The 18344-nt window shown below is 40.5% G+C and overlaps 1 protein-coding gene across 1 annotated transcript in view; it reads right to left on the bottom strand.

The window, feature by feature from the left end:
* LOC143292499 (LLGL scribble cell polarity complex component 2-like) overlaps window positions 1–18344 on the bottom strand; it is an 89321-nt gene that overhangs the window by 15291 nt on the left and 55686 nt on the right. The window contains exons 17-33 of the mRNA XM_076602839.1: window positions 13051–13148; window positions 12714–12795; window positions 11770–11879; window positions 11045–11191; window positions 9812–9884; window positions 9149–9232; window positions 8436–8562; window positions 8122–8173; window positions 7246–7421; window positions 6558–6775; window positions 5807–5874; window positions 5291–5441; window positions 4234–4562; window positions 3666–3754; window positions 3071–3200; window positions 2384–2571; window positions 1520–1803 (exon numbers count right to left, since the gene is read on the bottom strand). Of these exons, the coding sequence (XP_076458954.1) occupies window positions 1520–1803; window positions 2384–2571; window positions 3071–3200; window positions 3666–3754; window positions 4234–4562; window positions 5291–5441; window positions 5807–5874; window positions 6558–6775; window positions 7246–7421; window positions 8122–8173; window positions 8436–8562; window positions 9149–9232; window positions 9812–9884; window positions 11045–11191; window positions 11770–11879; window positions 12714–12795; window positions 13051–13148 (2406 nt within the window). The remainder of the gene's footprint in view (window positions 1–1519; window positions 1804–2383; window positions 2572–3070; window positions 3201–3665; window positions 3755–4233; window positions 4563–5290; window positions 5442–5806; window positions 5875–6557; window positions 6776–7245; window positions 7422–8121; window positions 8174–8435; window positions 8563–9148; window positions 9233–9811; window positions 9885–11044; window positions 11192–11769; window positions 11880–12713; window positions 12796–13050; window positions 13149–18344) is intronic.

Below are 18344 nucleotides of genomic sequence, written 5' to 3'. Positions count from 1 at the left end.
AACGAAAAGCTGTACAAGGACGATTTTTTAAAGTTTGTCAATCCTGTCACAAACACATTTATTTCCCGGGAGTTGCACAATGACGTGGTCGCGAATTTCACATGAGTTCTGCACTTCATTACCTGTGCGTCTTCATCATACAACAACCATTTGAATTCTTTTCCATGAAAATTGAGAAGTGCAGTTGATCTGTCCCCTTTTGAAGCTAGCTGATCGACGTCGTCTGATTCAGAATCAGCCTGGTTTTGTTTGCATTTTGGAGCATCAGACCATGATAGCGGAGGCATTCTGATTTCAAAATGTATCACAGAATACTTGACAAGCCTTGTTGTAATCATACCAGAAATGGTCAACAGTTTTCTGTAAAGGGAGATAAGATGAAAGTAATGAACTTTGCAGCAGTCGTCAATTTTGTAAAGATGTAGACCGAAAACTTGTGAAACTAGATGAAGCGAGTACTGTTGTTTGACCATGCTCTTTCACATTTCGATTGATGCCGATTTTATAGTGTGTCCCTCGGACTCCCAAGCCAAAATTCTAGTGTGTCCTTTCTCATTTTGGAGAGTCAGGGATGCACATATGTGCGTTAACAAAAGCCCTGTCATCTACAAAAAGAGAGAAAAAGAAAATGCCGTCTGTGGTGTGTGGGTCTTTTTTCAGTCCACTGTCACTAGTAAAGTTGGCAATAACAGGCTAAATGTTGTTTGATGGCCCTACACTGATCCCTTCAAATACAGCCCCCTCTTCGACCAGGTACACTATGTCCAGTTACCTTCAGTCCCCTCACCCTATTTGATACTCTACACCTCTCCCACACTGGCTCAGTGGCATTTTCGCTCCCACTGTGTACTGCTGCTATTTCGGTTGCTATCAGTCATGTGGGTGGAGTCTGCTCTGTACAGCTGGCGTGACTCACTGTTCTGTCTATGTCTTCTTCTAGTTGACTCTTCAATCCTTTCTGAGCATCAGCTAAAGGATACAATTTTGGTCATTTTGGCTGCACGTTGATCGCAGAGCTTTGGCCAGGTGTCGCCATTTTGCTGAGCGTATGAAGAGAGAGTCAAAACCAGGCAGTACCCCAACCAAATCGTTCAATTAAAGCACTACCTCATGATGTAGATGTGGTTTCTAGCTATCAACAGAATCTAGACAGATTCCCTGAGTTAAAGCTACCAGTGTTTTTGTCAGTGAACCCCACCCACAAACCAGGGAAAAGACTAAATATTTCCATGACGAGTTATCTCGTCACCATGGCAGTTAAGTGTACACAGCTGCGCTGACGAGTTATATCGTCATACAGACAGCCTAAGGGTTAAAAACAAACATAAGAATGGTATATCTGATGTGTTAGAAAAAGAAAAAGAAAAAAATAATTTTTCATGGAAGAAAACTCAAGAGGCTAATTCTCCTTTAGAGTACTTTTCAGAAATTCTCTGCTGGCTGCAGCTTACACCAGTTCATGAACATACAGCCAATGATGCCGAACTTTCAATCCCACTGCACCACACCACCCACCCACCTTGAGCTGCTCCTCAGAACAGATGATGACGGAGTGGTGTCCCTCCATGTCAGGGGACTTGGCCCGCTCGTGGACCACTTCCAGAGCCTCTGGCAGCACACGGTTCTTGCTGTCGATCACGGCAATGTTGATGACAGGAGCGTGGTGCTTCAGCTTGATCTCCTTGGCCAGTAGACAATCCACAGCGTTGGCCGATCGCTTGTCGCTGGTGGGCACTGTCAGGCTGTACACGTACACGTGGCCTCCATTGGTGCCCACCCACAGCGATGGGGTGTTGGTGCCTCCTGTGAGTCAGAACAGAACATTTGTAAAAACAGCCACAATGGAGAGAATGAGGTCTGGTTTTCCAGACATGTGCTGACGGTTTTAATACGTCAGCCTGGTAATTTCACAGTTCTGCATTTCATAAACCTTAAATACTTCCCAGGTTTACCCCTCTCCAGAGCAAACCACTGACAACATATCAAACACAAGACACTCACCATCACACACATGCAAGCACAATCTGTCCATTCCTGGTAAATATGCATGAATAAACAGCCAAATATTGTAACTGATGTAAATGTAGTTCATGTCTGAAAAATCTGGTTAATGATTATATTCTTTTGATTAAATTTCTTGAATGTTTAACAATTGTATTCTTCCAGTTAAAATGTACTACTTTTGATGTGTCAAGGGCAATGTATGCAATGCTTTCTATTCCCATTATCGTTATAACTATATCTAATACCTGTATATGTTTCTGTGTGGAGTACTTTGTTGTGTGATATTGTGCTTGGCTTAATTTCCCTTTTGGGATAAATCATTTTTACCTATCTTACTAAGCTATGCACAGAAAACATCTGGCCACATCCAGTCCCCTACCACTGATGATGAAGGTGTTGGCAAAGTAGAGGCAGCGGACCATGGAGGCCAGGGAGTCTTCAGCACTGCGGGCCTCCACCATGCGCTCCACAGGGCGAGTTTCGCTGGCAGCGGCAGCACTGGCTGCCGTGGAAACGGCTGCAGCCACTCCCCCATCCCTTCCTGTCTGCTCTATGTGCTTCGTGTCTCTGCACATGTCATCCAACATGCCGACATAATGAAACATTATCACAACCTTTTTACACAAATAGGAAGTTTTTCTCTCTGAAATTACACTTCAATCTAACCTACTTACAGTGACACACTGATACAGACTTCAGCAGGGGCCTGATTCCTGTCCTGTGCAAACTACCATCCCGCTAAAGCAGATAAACCAAAAGTAGCAGCAGCTTGTGAACTCCCTTAGTACATCACCTGCTATTGCAGTGCCCTTTCTTTCTTTCTTTTTTTTTTTTTTTTTTTTTTTTTTTTACAGCAGCCATCTTCCATTCCTGCAACCTGTGCATCCAAGCAGTTCAATTTTTTATCGTTTTTCCTTCTTCTACTGTTTCTCTATATCTGCATGTTATGATGTCTTCCTATTTCACCACACAATCATCCACTTCATCCACCGACAATGTTTTAGTCAATGTACATGCTCAATCAGCTAATGCCATTGCTCATGCCAACACAACAACAGGAACTTACGTCTTGTCTTTGGAAGGGTCCGGTCTGCGTCTCTGGGATCGGCCTTTGCGCAGACGTCGAAATGACTCTCTCAGGGACTTCTTCAGCGACTTCCGACGTGACATGGCGGTGTCAGAGGTACCAGACATGTCTGCAACATGCACATGTCCATGTCATTACACAGCCATTCCTTTGGTTAATGCCATCAACAGAAATGATCACTGATTAAACAGGGTCTGAATAACTCGGTGTAACACTGCGTTCAATGCTCATTTCTGAAACCATTCACAGAAACCAAAAGCGACTAAGAACAAAATCCTAATTCTTCAATACAATTTTGGCAAAGGAGTTTACAATTCTGTGTGGTGCATATTCTGTTTCACTGTATTTTCTGTGTGGTCAAAATGAACAGATATTCATTCGGCTTTAAATACTGTGTTCCCAATCACTAGTTTCTAACACACACTAAAATTTTTGCTGTAAAATGATCCAACTCTGAATGTAAATACATGACACATACATACATCGATTCCCTTTTGACAGCTGATCAAATCACACACTTGTACCACACACAGAGAAACAAAAACAGGGGAAATACTGCCAGGTGCACACTCACCTCCCACATTCAGCGTGCACTTGTAGGTCACTGGTTTCTTCTGGGCATAGTCAAACAGACCAAAACCATGCGCCGTGCCCGCTGCCACACTGCAAACCCAAACCATGTCACAACCATTGGCTATCAAAGGCACGCCTGATCAAATGGGTTTCTTACTTTCTGCAACATAACACTTGGTCATGTTGCCTACTTTTCCCATTATCCAAAAGAAAACTGAATCATGCTGCTTACTTTCTGCATTATCAATCATGTTGCTTATTACTGCATTATTAATAAACAGAAAAGCAAGTCATGCTGCTTATTCACTGTATTATTAACTGACAGTAAACCAAGTCATGTTGCTTACTTTCTGCATGAAATAATCAATATAAAACTAAATGTTTGTCACTTAGCAAACCTGAAAACAAACCCAAATTAAAATAATCACTATAAAAATTGCAAAAAAAAAACCCCAGCAAGAGCAAAACAATGACAGCGACTCAGTAAAACAATCTGCCACAATACGAGAGCCATCTCTCACATGACACACGAACAGCTCACAACGGAGGCAGCAGGCAGGAACACTCACAGCTGCCACTCAGAGTGCAGGGCCAGAGCGGTGCAGGCAGCTGGGGGGTAGAGCTGCAGGATGCAGGTGGGCTGGTATCCGGCGGCAAAGCGCGCGTCACCCACAGTGGGGGTGAGGGCCTCGTGGCCCTTCCACACGAAGTTGTCGCGCTCACCCACGATGTTGATGGTGAAGGCCTGCAGCTCCTGGGTGCGGGGCTCACGCTCCATCTGCAGCACCACCACCTGCCCCGCCGTGCCCGCCACCACCAGCGTCTCACTCAGCGCGCACAGCCACGTCTTCTGGATGGCCAGCCGGGGGTCGTCGCTGTAAGGGTCGAATGTACCCACCTGGTTTTGGTCAACACACGCACTAATGTAAGTGCTGACAGATATGCTTCGCCATGCACAGGCACACACACACATACATACACACATACAACAGAATACATACAACTGAAAATAGAAAAAATGACAGTGTAAAAAAGATCACTGTGAGAATGAGTGAATATGGGAGTTGTAGCCTTGAGTGAATATGGCAGTTAAGCCAACAAACGCAAAGAAAAAGAAAACATAAATTGATGGAGATGTTTTTCGTTTGATGAAATGTCATAAATACTGATCTGTTGACAATCAACTGTTTATCACTGTTCAGTCATGAAGTTAAGGGCAGGAGCTTAATACCAATCAAAATGTTGATAGGTTAGGTGCAGTCTCTTCAATCTTACAACCATTAACTTTTATCATTGTCCAAAAACATAACACAGCATTCAGATGATGAACACACAAACATAAAAAAAGAAGAAAAAAAAAAGAAACAAGAACAAAACTTCATAACTTCAGTGACATGGTCCAGTGTCTGTCTGCTCCCCCTCATCCCCACAACCCTGCTCTGTAATTTTCTGCATTGTTTCAGTGGCATTGCTCCCATGCCACTCATTTAGAGTCCTGCATACACAGCCACCTCTGGGCTCATATGTTGCAGACTCAGTTCAATATCGGCTGTCCACAGGGAACTATTGATGTTAGGCTGCCAGGAGGCTACCCCATACTTGTTCCTCTTGGTGCCCAACACTGACCTTCCTGAAGGGAGGCCAGTCCTCCTCCTCCCCGTTGGACTGCTCCGCCATGTGGTCAGGAATGCCAAAGATGGGCGACGTGGCCACACGATACAGCAGCGTCAGGCTGGTGCCTGAAGCGTCCCAGAACCGAACCGTGCCGTCCTCATGTCTGTTAAATCATGGCATTCACCTGTTGTCAACTTCACTGTCAAGGACAATGCCTTCAAAGCCACTATGACAGATGTCATTTATGTATTTCCACTTAATGTGTACTCAGTCACATGGCAGATGTAATATGTTTATATCCACTCCATGTGTATCCATTCACTTACATTATGTCTTTTTTTTTCCAAAATGTCAGTTTTTCAAACAGTTCAATTACTTGAGTTACATTCACATGGACTTTTTACTGTTTTACTCTTTTCACACACATGGCAACACAACACACCAAACTATCATGGCCGAAAATTTAAACAGCTTGCCTAAGAGCTGATGCATTACGACGGCAAAGTACATGATTAGTGTAGCCCTTACCCTGTGATCAGCAAGTCTTTCGAAGTGGGCTCCTTGGACAAGTTCTTTCCCCCTGTGATCGGCCATTCCTGTAACACCACAATTCCCAGACATGCTTATCAGTCTTTCTTTGTGGTGTTAATGAAAATAAAACAACATTGGAAAAAAATGTTTTTATCACATTCACTGGAAAGAAAGCAGCCATGACATATTCTTCACTTCAAAGAACATTTCTCTAAACTCCATACACAACCCAGCTGCAGGACACATTTACCTTTGGATGATTTAATTTTAAAATGATTTCATAATGAGACCTCTGACCAATTATGATAGAGGTGAATATGTACATAAAGAGCTTACTGCAGCTAAAACAACATCAAATTAACTTCATACTGTAAATACAACTTTCCCTCAAAGACCAATACTGTTTATTATCAATAATAATATCTTCATTTACATAATGCCTTTCCATGTAAAACATGCTCAGTTGTGCTGTTCAGTATAGAAACCAAGAGAAAAGTATTCATTTAAACACTTAGAAAAAAAAAAAAAGAAAGTAAAATGACCACCTACATGCATAACCCTGCGCAGACATCCAACTGAACATTCTACAGTAATTTACATTCATACTCCCACAAAAACATCACACACAACATAACACCCTACATACACATCAAAATTCATTGAGGTATTACACCATCTCTAAAGAGTTCCCCCATACAGGTGCAAAACAGAAAGAGAGTGACAGGCAGGCATGGCAGGGTACACTGACCCGCTTGGAGAAGCTCTGGCTCTGAGCATCACCAGCGTCAACCAGTTTCTGCCAGAGCTGTTGGGGGATGTTGAGGACGTGCTGGGTGCAGGTGATGGCGGAGGAGTGGATGCTGTGCAGGTAGGGCAGGCGGAAGGTGGGCCAGCCCTTGGTGGACAGGTCAATCACTACCACCTCCTCCTCCACCAGTACCACCAGCGAGTGTGGCTCATCTTTGTCTGGGGGAGGGAACAGAAGTGGGTAGTTTTTCCTGTTAGCATCCCCCTTCCTTATCTCAAAAGGTTACTCCCAACCTACTTGTCTATTGCTTTAAAAACATCTTTTTTTAACGTATAATCTGTTTATGGGATTATTCTTTTCTTGCTCCTGGTTATTCTTTTTAGCACCTGTAATCTCTCCAGACTCCCAAACTGTCCATACACTGAGTAGACTTATGTACAGAATGTTGACAAATCTGGTTCCTTATCTCATCATGCCACAGTACAATTCTCCATACCATTTTTTAGTTTCTAATTTTGTTAAATTTGACATTTGATAATATAATTTCAAGGAAATACTATGACCATGATTTCAGTTTCAATGTAACTAAAGAATAAATTTGCAGATTTCTTCTTAGCATGCAAAAAAAGTCAGATACTGAAATATCCCTCCATACAAAATAACCAATCAATACACATTCTGTGCTCACCTGCCCGTGAGTCAGGGTTGTCCGTCTCATCAGCATGGGTCAGGACCGTGAAGTCAACAATGCGAGAGGTGAAATCGAACACCACGTGGGTCTCATCACCATGCATCACTGTGATGGTATGACGGTCCCCATAACTGGCCCGTGGCATCCCTCCAGAAAATACCATGAAGTGGTCCCTGCAGCCAACACATGCTGCTGTGGAATGGACTCCCAGTGTCCCCCCCCCCCACGCCACCAACTCTTTCAAACAATTGTCTATTCTTCCAATTTTTCAATTGACAGGAAGCAAAAATCAACAAAATTCATGATGTTGTATACAGAAAAAAAAAAAAGTTCAGTCACATACATACTGCCTAAATAAAAGTATTTTTAGTTCAAAGGAAGAGAACAAATAGAAATGTACACAGCAGTAAATCCCTGTTAACATCCAAACTTATTTACTAACTAGAATTAGTTTGGTGAGTTATCTCCACCTCAGTCCCCGGGTCCAATATCACGACAGTGTAAAGATGTTAAATAAACAACTCATTAAATATTCAACTCATTTAAGTCAATTCATGGTCTACTGTTCAATTGTTCATCATTCTTGTGCTTGTAAGATGGGTTAGGAACTAACAACTGTACTTCAAATACCCAGTACTACTACAAAAGAACTAAAAAAAAATGTGTGTGTCTGTATGTGTGTGCCTGCATGAGTGTATGCATGAGTGTGTGTGTGTGTGTGTGTGTGTGTTGTGTGTGTTGTGTGCGCATGTGAGTCATTTGATTTATCAGCATGGTTTACTGTGCATACTAAACTCTGTAAACAAGGGAAGGAAAGATAACAAGCATGCTCCTGCAGCCAACGAGTTAGATTGAAAAAACTGGAGTACTCACACTTTGGCACTTTTCCACAGAAGCTTGTTGATGGCCTTGCAAGGAAATGGACCTAAGAAAAAAAAAAACAATTCATAAGTAAAGTGGTTATATGCCACAGTACTGACTTTCATATGGTTACAATGAATACATTGTAGGGAAAGAGAGAGAGAGAGAGAGACAAACTACAATAAAATATTTTGTGAATGTGTGCATGCATGCAATAATAAAAAAAACAAACCATTAAACTTTTCAACATGAAAAATGAATACATTGGTAAAACAGGTAAACACATCTGATTAAATAATATTTCTTTTCTTTAGGAAGCCACTGACCATAAGGAGTGACTGAAGGCTCCTTTGGTTCGGAGGAGTCATTGGCATCCCAGGTGATGTAGCTGCCATCAACATGGGCACTGAAAAACTCCTGCCCGTTACGGTTCCACACCAGTGACTCCAGTTGCTGCAAGATAAACACAAAGCAGTTTCAGCATTGCTTCTTCATCACTGCTCAAACGTGCAGTTTAAGTTACAGTCTGTTCTGGCTTGGGATCAAATATAACTCTTGGAATGCAACACATATTTGGCAATTCTCATGTCAACTCAGCTATGGAATATGGACAAGTGTCACATTTCCTCACCCATCTGAACTCAGTTTTGGTTACCTTCCTACCCAGATGGTTACCATGTGTTGCATTCCTCATAAGCTGTGTCTGATCTGTTGGTTTGTTTCTGGCCCTCAGATTTCACTTTAGGTTTCTAGTCCCAATACAGACAGATACAAAATGGAAAGTCTTTTTCCTTCACCAGCTGTTCAGTTTGACTTTGATCCAAATCTTATAACATCACTTATCTTCAAACCATGATCTTTTTCTCCAATCATGAACATCTGTAACCAGCTGCTGACAGACACTGAAGTTTCAGCAGTAATCCCTCAACATTGCTCATAAACATGAAGATCAAAGTCACAATCTGTTTTGGCTGAAGGCATGGCCAAAAACCAGTATGAGTACCAATTAAAAATGTCATGAGAAGATAAACTGACTGACCTGTGAAGCATTGTAGGTTTGCTCTGTCTTGCTCTCTTTGTTGTCCCACAAAACTATCAGGCCTCGGTTGTACCCTATCAAAAACTGCACACACATTCATGAACACACATCAGACTATTTTGCATAAAACTTTTGTCATAAAAGGAAATTAAGTTCAATAGCATGATGAGACTGAATCCATTAATAAAAATAGTGTGTATCAAAGCCATTATTACTCAGCTTAAGTGTACTAACAACAACAAAAATAAACAGTTTATCAACATCGCCTGTGTCTTGCAAGGCCTCTTGCTACTGAGATATGCCATAAAAACAGATTACATAATCACAGTGATGATAACAACAGTTCTTTGATCATAATCAGGTCAATCAAATGAAGCAAGAAAGAGTCTTGCAAGTGTTTCCCAAACTCAACTTGCAAGTTACATATATCACAACAAATTATCAAGTTTTGGCATTGTGCGAGATCCCAACATCTCTGTCAGAATTTTCTAGTTTGTGTAAGCCTGTGCATTTGCATTAACAGCAGTATCGTTCACCAAGTACTTAGAAAAAAAATAATAGAACCTCACACATACACACACATAAATTCATGCATACAAGCAACACACACACACACAATCATGCAATCTGTATACAAAGAAGGCAGTGATAAGGCACACTGACCTGATCAGACTTGGTGGGGTGGTTAGCTATGGCCTCCACTGCTCCTGGGCTAACCTTGAAGTCGTCTGACACACTGCAACACACAACTGTCACTTGAAACAACAAGAACCAAGATCCCATGGACCACACCGTAAGGCATTTTCAGACACAGTGGTAATACAAGTGGCTAGAAACAGTGGATGGAAACCCAACAAGAGCTATCACACACATATGCGCATGTGCGCACACACCCACACACACATACATATGCATAATCTTACAGTCACAATATTAAGCCATCAGTATGATTAATTTCCAATCCCAAAGGTAAAAATACAAGGGAGGCATATGTTCCTCTGTACTATTCTGATCTTCATGTATACAAGATCACTGCAAGTGTTGAACATTGCTGGCTTGAAAATAGGATCAATGTTAGTGGGTTTTCAAAAAGTTAGCATTTTAACATATTCAAAACAAAAATACAAAAAGAAAAGTATAATCTCAAAAGTATGCCACATTAACTCTGTGACTAACTCTGTGACCAGCTAAAAAGTGATTTGAGTACTGGCAATGTTAGATATAACCATCCCAAATAGTGTGTCATTTATGGTTAGCAAAACCAACATATACTTACCAATACATCTGATACAGGATGTTGGTATATGACAGATTTTTGTATTCACTGTCTTGAGTATATCTAATAAGATGAAGAAGTGAACATCAGATAGAAATTGTCAAAGTTATGGATCACTTCAAGAAAAATATTTTTTCAAGAAAAAATTGTACAAATAACGGCATGCATGCGTGTGTGTGTGTGAGTGAGACACATCTTGAAACTCACAAACACCTGACAGTGACACCACACAGCATGGATCTCTACTCACTTACACTCACCTACAAATGACAGAACCACTCACACTCACGTATGGCAAAAACAACGATCACTGACATACACCTTCTACTCATTTCCACATTCTTTTATTCAATATATTTTGTTAATCAATTTATTTCATTTAAATCTTCTTATCTTAATGATTAACTCAAACCTTGGCTAGGCTCTAAGGCCTGATCAGTGCACTGGGTTTTTGTTAAGGTTTGGCATCTGAATTTTTTTTTTTTTTTTTTTTTTAAACAGCAGATGTGGCACAGTATATATGTATCCGTCAGCACACTTTGACACCACCTTGAAACTGAAACTCACTTCCACACAAGGAGAAAGTCCCTGACAACCCCCACTGACAGAGTCAGACTCACTTCTGCATGACGATGTCCTGGTAGATGATCTGGTCCGTCAGGGAGAAGGACGCGACATTCAGGACATGGATGTTGCCTCCTTCCGTTCCCAGCAACACATTCTGACTGTCCGCTGTCAGGCAGCACGTCGAGATCATCTTCCCTTTGCTGCACACACACACATACACACAATATTCTTTTCATGCTCACTTCAGATGTCTCCCCTAGCCTCCTCCTTTGTGAGCTGTGACTCCCAGGTTCACTTGTAGGTCTACATAAGTGGGCTTTTATGTATATGACTATTTTCACTTTCGCTATGTAGGCAATCATACTGTTTTCAGGGTGCATGCTGGGTATGTTCTTGTTTCTATAACCCACTGAACGTGGACATGAATTATGGGATCTATTATGTGTGTATTTGATCTTCTGCATGCGTATACACATGAATGGGATTGGAGCAGTAGCAGGTTTGCACATCTGTTGACCTGGGATGATCGGAAAAACTTCCATCCTTTACCCACCAGGTGCCATGACCAGGATATGAACCTAGGACCTCCCCTTGCCTTTAACTGATACTTCAAATTATTCAAAATGAAGTTAATATAATGCCAAACACAGCTCCCTTTATTCAATTATACACTAAAATACAGTTTTAGTCTGTGTCAACTAACATAGGATCTTCATCAATGTGTGAAGATGCTAGCTTTTTTTCAAGAGATTAAAAAAAGTTTCATTAAAGAACAGACCTGTTCTCCATGGAGAATTCTTTCACTTCCTCCAGAACAGAGTTTCCACTGCGCAGATTTATCTCCCATAGGTGTAGTGTGTTGTCACTGCATAACGATATTAAGCGACCCTGCACACAAAAACGCAATACGTAAATAAATTTTTATTAACTTTAAACAACAGAATACCATGGTGCAAGAATATGAAACAAAATATCTATATTTCAAAGATGAAAGAATACTGCAAAAATATTTAACACTTATTCTTTAAACTGAAAAGCTATGTTTGACAGAGTGAGACTCATTTTGAAAATGCTCAATGATAAACAGATTATCTTGAGATACACAGGAGTAACAGATAAGATGCTCCCACTATTTCCCTAACCACCATTACAACTTTTCTTCTGTGCTGTGCCACTACAGATAGTGGTGTCACTATCATTCCGTCCCAACCTCTTCATAGTAAACCAAATCTTCCAAAGTATGCGGAAAGAACATGGGTCAAGTACTTTGTATCTCTGACGGACAAAACATGTGACCTCCCTGCTAGGCGAACTCTCTCATCCCTCCACTGACAGATCATGTAACCTGGAATCTTTAGCCCACCAGGTAACCATTGCATTCCATAGAAAAAAAACACTTGGTACCTGTACTACAACTTCTAGTTCTATGTCAACCCATTTACCCCTGAACTCTATTCTTTAGATAAACCTTTAGGACTCATTACAAAGTGGACATGATATTTGTGGCACAATGTCAACACATAATTAAACAACTTCAATTCATTCGATAGATTATATAAACACACCTGTGTTCTAAGCAGATGGGACGTGGCACCTCTGGTTTAACTTACCAGTACAACATCAGGTTAACGCACTGTGCTCTTGAAACAGAACCTGGCCTCTCTAGTTTACCAGATAAAAAACAAGTGATCAACATCCACTCCAGCAGACAGCACCACTCACCTCCTCAGGCAGGAAGAAGAGGCTGGTAACTGACACATCCTCTTTGTGGATGGCTGAAAATTCCACTCCTGGAGCACCGTGTCTGAAAACTCTGGTAAAGGAAAGGTCTACCCTTTCTCTAGGAGCTGCCTAAATCCGGTCTATCTAATGTACAGCTTAATCTCAAAATAATCCAAACACATGTTTTAAGAATTCATATTCTAACAGAACAATGCTACTAACATAACAAAATAATTTATTAATTTTCTTGTAAAATTCAAATTCTTAAGATAAGGTATCAAAGAATATCGAAAAAATTAAATAATAAAAATTATATAACATCTACTATCAAGGATACATTTTAACCAGGCCTGACTTGGTCCCAATGGCCAAAAGTTTAAGTTTTGGATCATAGGCCAGAGCGCTGGGCTTGCTTGGGAAGCCATGGTCTGCACACTGAGAAAACATACACAACACCTGAAGATTTCAATAATATGAAATATACTGATGTCTACAATATAACAATGAATAAACACTAAAAATTCCCTTCACTTCCCTCCCTTATTACTGACCAGGATATCTTTTTTGCATCTGAAACAATAACCAGTGGTATATTACTATAATATATATATATATATATATATATCTATATAATTTGTTTCATTATGTCTTGTCGAGTATGGTATGTATAATATATATACACAGCATATGATATATGTGTATTACTGTAAACCATAATCGACAAGACATAATGTGTCTTGTCAAGTATGGTATGTATATATTCACATAACATATATGATATATATACATATATATATGTGTGTGTGTGTGTGTGTGTGTGTGTGTGTGTATGTGTATATTATATATATATATATATATATATATATATATATATATGATAGTCAGTCATGTCCAACTATGGCCATCAGAACAGCAGAGGAGGCAACTGCTGTTCCGACTATTTGAGCTAGAATTTGATAATAGTGGAGAGTGTCTTGCCCAAGTACATCCCCACTCTCTCGGCCAAGAGGGTTTTAGGACAGTCGGTGTTGGGATGGTTCCCAAAGACCAACTAGCCCACAAGGACTAAGAGCCAGTGCAATTTTGCCTCCAAGTTTGAGAGTCATAGTCCTTCATAAAAGACTAAGCTGTAAATGGTTTCCCATTGACTGGAGAAACCATTGATAATACAGCTCTCACTTTGCTGTTGGCCCAAATGTAAACTTATGTCAAGCTGTGATATAAGCTGAGTGTAGGGCCTAATACACACACACACACACACACACACACACACACACACACGCATATACCATAATCGACAAGACATAATGAAACAAAAATTTCATGTAATCTGTCTCTGATCCTGATGTAAGCGAATAATTAAATCAGTAAATAATAACCACTACATGTGGACTTTTCATCAACATTATATTATAATATAAAAAAAAGGGGGGTTGGGGGGGAGCTTAGATATACATACATACATACATATACATATATATATATATATATATATATATCATACTATGCGTACATGTTACAGTTTTACATGCATGGAACTGATGACTGATACAATTATTCAAATCTATTACAAATAGTAAGATCAAAATCAAAATTTACAACAGCATAAGTAGTATAAATAGATGCTTTAGTTTTTAATCACTTTAGTTTTTAAGTGATAACACCTCTAATGCATGAGACAATGTACACTCCTTTTTTTTTATCCATATAGTAGGCAATCACAAAGTTTCCAAGAAATATACTTTGAATATATCAAGCTGTGAAGTACAATACTTAATCTGTAACTTAAAGTTTTGTCTAAGGTTCAGATTGGACAATGAACTGAAGATTTTGATCCTATTTCTTCTCAGTACAGGGTGCGTCTAGCTTTGTTGCTAAATCAACATGTCAGATCGAAATATATCCACAGAAAAGAGTTGTACTGAACACCCACCACTCTAATATTGTAATAAATAATGCATGTTTCAGAGCTTCATCAAGAGCATGTCACATGCCCTGTCATTGCTTGGCATATGCAGCTAGAAAAAGAAAGAGAAAGAGGGAGAGAGAGAAAGCTGAGAAGCTTGAGAAAGGAAATAAGTTACAAAATGCTTCTCAATGACTGAGTTCACAAACTGTAGCCTGCAGGACCAGAAAATGAACCATGCCACAACTGGTTGCTTCTCTGCCTGGTGGTTGATTGGTGGCTTAGTAGAATGCTGTGTGATTCTCTTTTTAGACTGTTTTCTGTGCATGCACACCATGTCTATTCTTTATCAAATCTAATTCTAATGTATTTTCATTCAAAATAAGTTTATGTGACATCAGACATCTGTGTATGCAAACGTGTGTTTTCAAATGTGTGTTCATAAACATATATATCAGTATCAACTCTGTGTGTGTGTGATTGTGTGATTGTGTGCGTGTGTGTGTGTGTGTGTGTGTGTGTGTGAGAGAGAGAGAAAGAGAGAGAGAGAGAGACTGAGAGAGACAGCAAGTAGACATGTGCATATATCATGTGTACATAATATGAGTAGACATGTCATTGTGTATACTGTATGTGCATTTATTTGCAACTGCATTGATCTGTATGTCAGATATGTGTGTCTTCCATGCTTTTACTAGTTTTAGTACATTTTACACTTCTAAGCATTATACAATCTAGTCTTTTATTATATCCTTTCTTTGGGCCTGACAACAACAATGTGCAATAAAACTAAAAGTTAAGTAACAGAAATTGTTGTCACACTTAAGTTATAATTCTGGTGTCTGTAGATTTTGTATTCAATATATATGCTGGTCTACAAATCAATATCACCAACAAAAACTTTTTTTCATGAAAAATAAAAAAAATAAAAATAAACATCAAAGGTGACATCGAAAATTAGCTTTCCTAAGTCTGACACAAGTGTCAAATTCTTTTTTAAAAAATCATTATTTAAATTCCAACAGCGGTGAGCTTTCTATCATAACAAAATATAGTCATGCGATGAAATGCAATGATAAAAAGGTGAGACTGGTTTTCCGTTCCACCAGATTCTGCTCATGAGTCATTAATTTTTGTCATCCATTCAAAATGGCTGCGCCCATTACGACAAAGCAGAACGAACTTTACGACAAGATAGCCATCCCACTTACCTTTTTAAACTCGAATAATTCCTTTTTCAGTTTCTCTCGTTCTTCGCCTTCTTTCGGCGGATGTTTCTTGAAGAACTTGAACATGTTTCTCCTTCGTAAGAGTCGGTCCTGGAAGCAGTAACAGATTGGGATCTTTCAAATGAAACACTGTCTCTCGCACACTTTGTTAGTATGTTCCACTCCTCAAATGTGTTGGAAGTAATGCCAAAAAACAAGTGTTTGGCAATGTCTCTCACAAGTGCACACAATCGGATCCGATGCTTCCAAATGGCAAAACGACAAAACGTGTCAAATGCCGGGTTACAGAGTTCAAACCCGCGCCAGTGTCGATCGCACACACAGACGGCACGCAGACACAATTAGTTTCGTTCCCGAGAATATCCGTCCGCATATCAAAAACATGTTGTATGTAATGTACAGATATTGTAATAACTGTTATCTTGTATTGCGTTCCATATATGTGGATCACAGATTAGTACAGAAAAATTATAAACCGACATAATTGAGTCCTAACATTAAAGAATAAAGGGTACTATTTTGTCTGTGCGGAGGAATTGGCCTTGCCATGTGCATCAGTAAACATCTTTGATGAGTGCCACGCCAGGAAGACAGGCAGTTGGTCATCACCGGCGAGACTGAATCATCGATAAGAGAAGGCTGCAACAAATCGGTCAGAGGGAAGGATTTGTCGACTCGAACACGTGTATCAATATCCTTTCCTCTGTCGTGTTCTGGCGCTCGCATACAAAGTGGTGTTTATCACGCAGAAGGAAGAAAAGGGCATGCAAACGTGACGCTCTCCGCCCCCCTTTCCCCTCGCGACAATTCCTGTTTTTAGTGGTCTCATTTTGACTCCAAACTAGTTTTTGTTCAGAGCTGCCATTGTCAGGTTAAAAACAGGGATAAAAATTTAAAGCGATGAGTGAAACTGGCATCGCCGATCCAGCCTCAATAGGGAACGACTATGGTCCACCCTCCAGTAATGGGGAGCGTAAACATTGGTCTGTTTCGAGTCAGTCGCAGTCATTGATAAGGTGGCACGCTCATATCAATTGAATTAACCGATTATCCTCAAATTTTGTGAATGATCTCTTGTGTTGACTGCGGGGTTATTATCAAATCTGGTTCTGATGTTACTGTAATAGAAAATCTACAGCAACATGACTAGTACGAGTGCCACGGTGAAGCGATGCAGAATCGCCGGCTACCTTGACATGAATCAATTTCGTTTCAAGGTGGTTCGTCATCATGTGTGCGTGCGTATGCGTGGGTGCGTGCGCGCGCGCGCGCGCGCGCGCGCGTGTGTGTGTGTGTGTGTGTGAGGTCAACTCTCAACTGAAGACGGACCTACGAGTGTTTGGGGCGGGTGAGGAGACGGTCCTCAACGGTTCATGATCACATGATCTGACGGGTCCGCTTTTCACTTGAATGGCTGTTTCACAAGTTCGTTATCAGGAACGCTCCAGGCCCTTCTCTAATGACTAAACTGATATCTAGTGCCGGGTCGAACTGTACTGACGGCGGAATAAGGAATAGCAGGTAATCATGATCATGAGCCTCTAGAGGCCACTTGTCCTATTTGCTTCTCATTTGTCATCGAAACCACTTTGCAGGTGATATCAAAATCTTTATTATTTTCTTGTCTTTTTTTTCTAATTTTTCTTCTTCTTTTTTTAAATCATTTTTATTTCCGATTGAAATTTTAAGGGACATACTCGTAGTTCATGGATTCTAGTAATTCCTCCCACTGACTACTGACTATAGCCGCCTACTACTAACGCATCTGTCCTGTAGATAGATAGATAGATAGATAGGTAGATTTAGCCGGGCCTAACAATGCATTCGAAATGGTAGGTTCAAATCAGTCTTATTAAATACATAACCAGACTGATATGGACCTCCGAGCCCACGCCCACGTCTCCTGTCGCCCTCAAATTATAGCGGACTCGTCAATTGTGTCCTGTCCGTGAACGAAAGTGGGTAAGTACATGCTTGCGCACGGCCCGCGTACTAGTAACGGTGCCAGCCGGTTTACTAACTTACGCGCACGTCAGTGAGGCCGTCTGTCTGGACACACAACTGTCTCAGACTGAAGGCACTGTCGGTTTGTGCATATAAATATGCATGATATTTTTGTTTTAGGTTTCGTGACAGTACATTTGTCGGCTTCGTAAACCGGTCAGTCTTGGAACGGCAGTCAGTCACTGTGCGCGTATCAGTCTTTACTCAGCCGGCGAATATCTCCACATGCAGTGAATTTTTTTTTTCAAGTAGAAAAAAGTATATATGTGTATATACATTTATATGTGTATACATAGCAATGCAATATTAGCTACATAGTCCTTTAGCTCGTTGATGATTATAATACGTTCCTTCTCTTTATTTCTTTTCTCCAAAACGATAAACAAAAATCTCAGTAATCTTAGCGGTCTCGTTAACTGACCCTTTGCTTTTAAGGGTGGGGGAGACACACACAGACCGCCGTTGGGGTGGGACCCGGCCACTGACGGACGG

This window comes from Babylonia areolata, chromosome 18 (genome assembly GCF_041734735.1).
Source record: "Babylonia areolata isolate BAREFJ2019XMU chromosome 18, ASM4173473v1, whole genome shotgun sequence".
In the NCBI taxonomy this organism is placed as follows: Eukaryota; Metazoa; Mollusca; class Gastropoda; order Neogastropoda; family Buccinidae; genus Babylonia; species Babylonia areolata.
The sequence above is the reverse complement of the archived record's forward strand: the minus strand, read 5'-3'. Positions and strand labels throughout refer to the sequence as shown.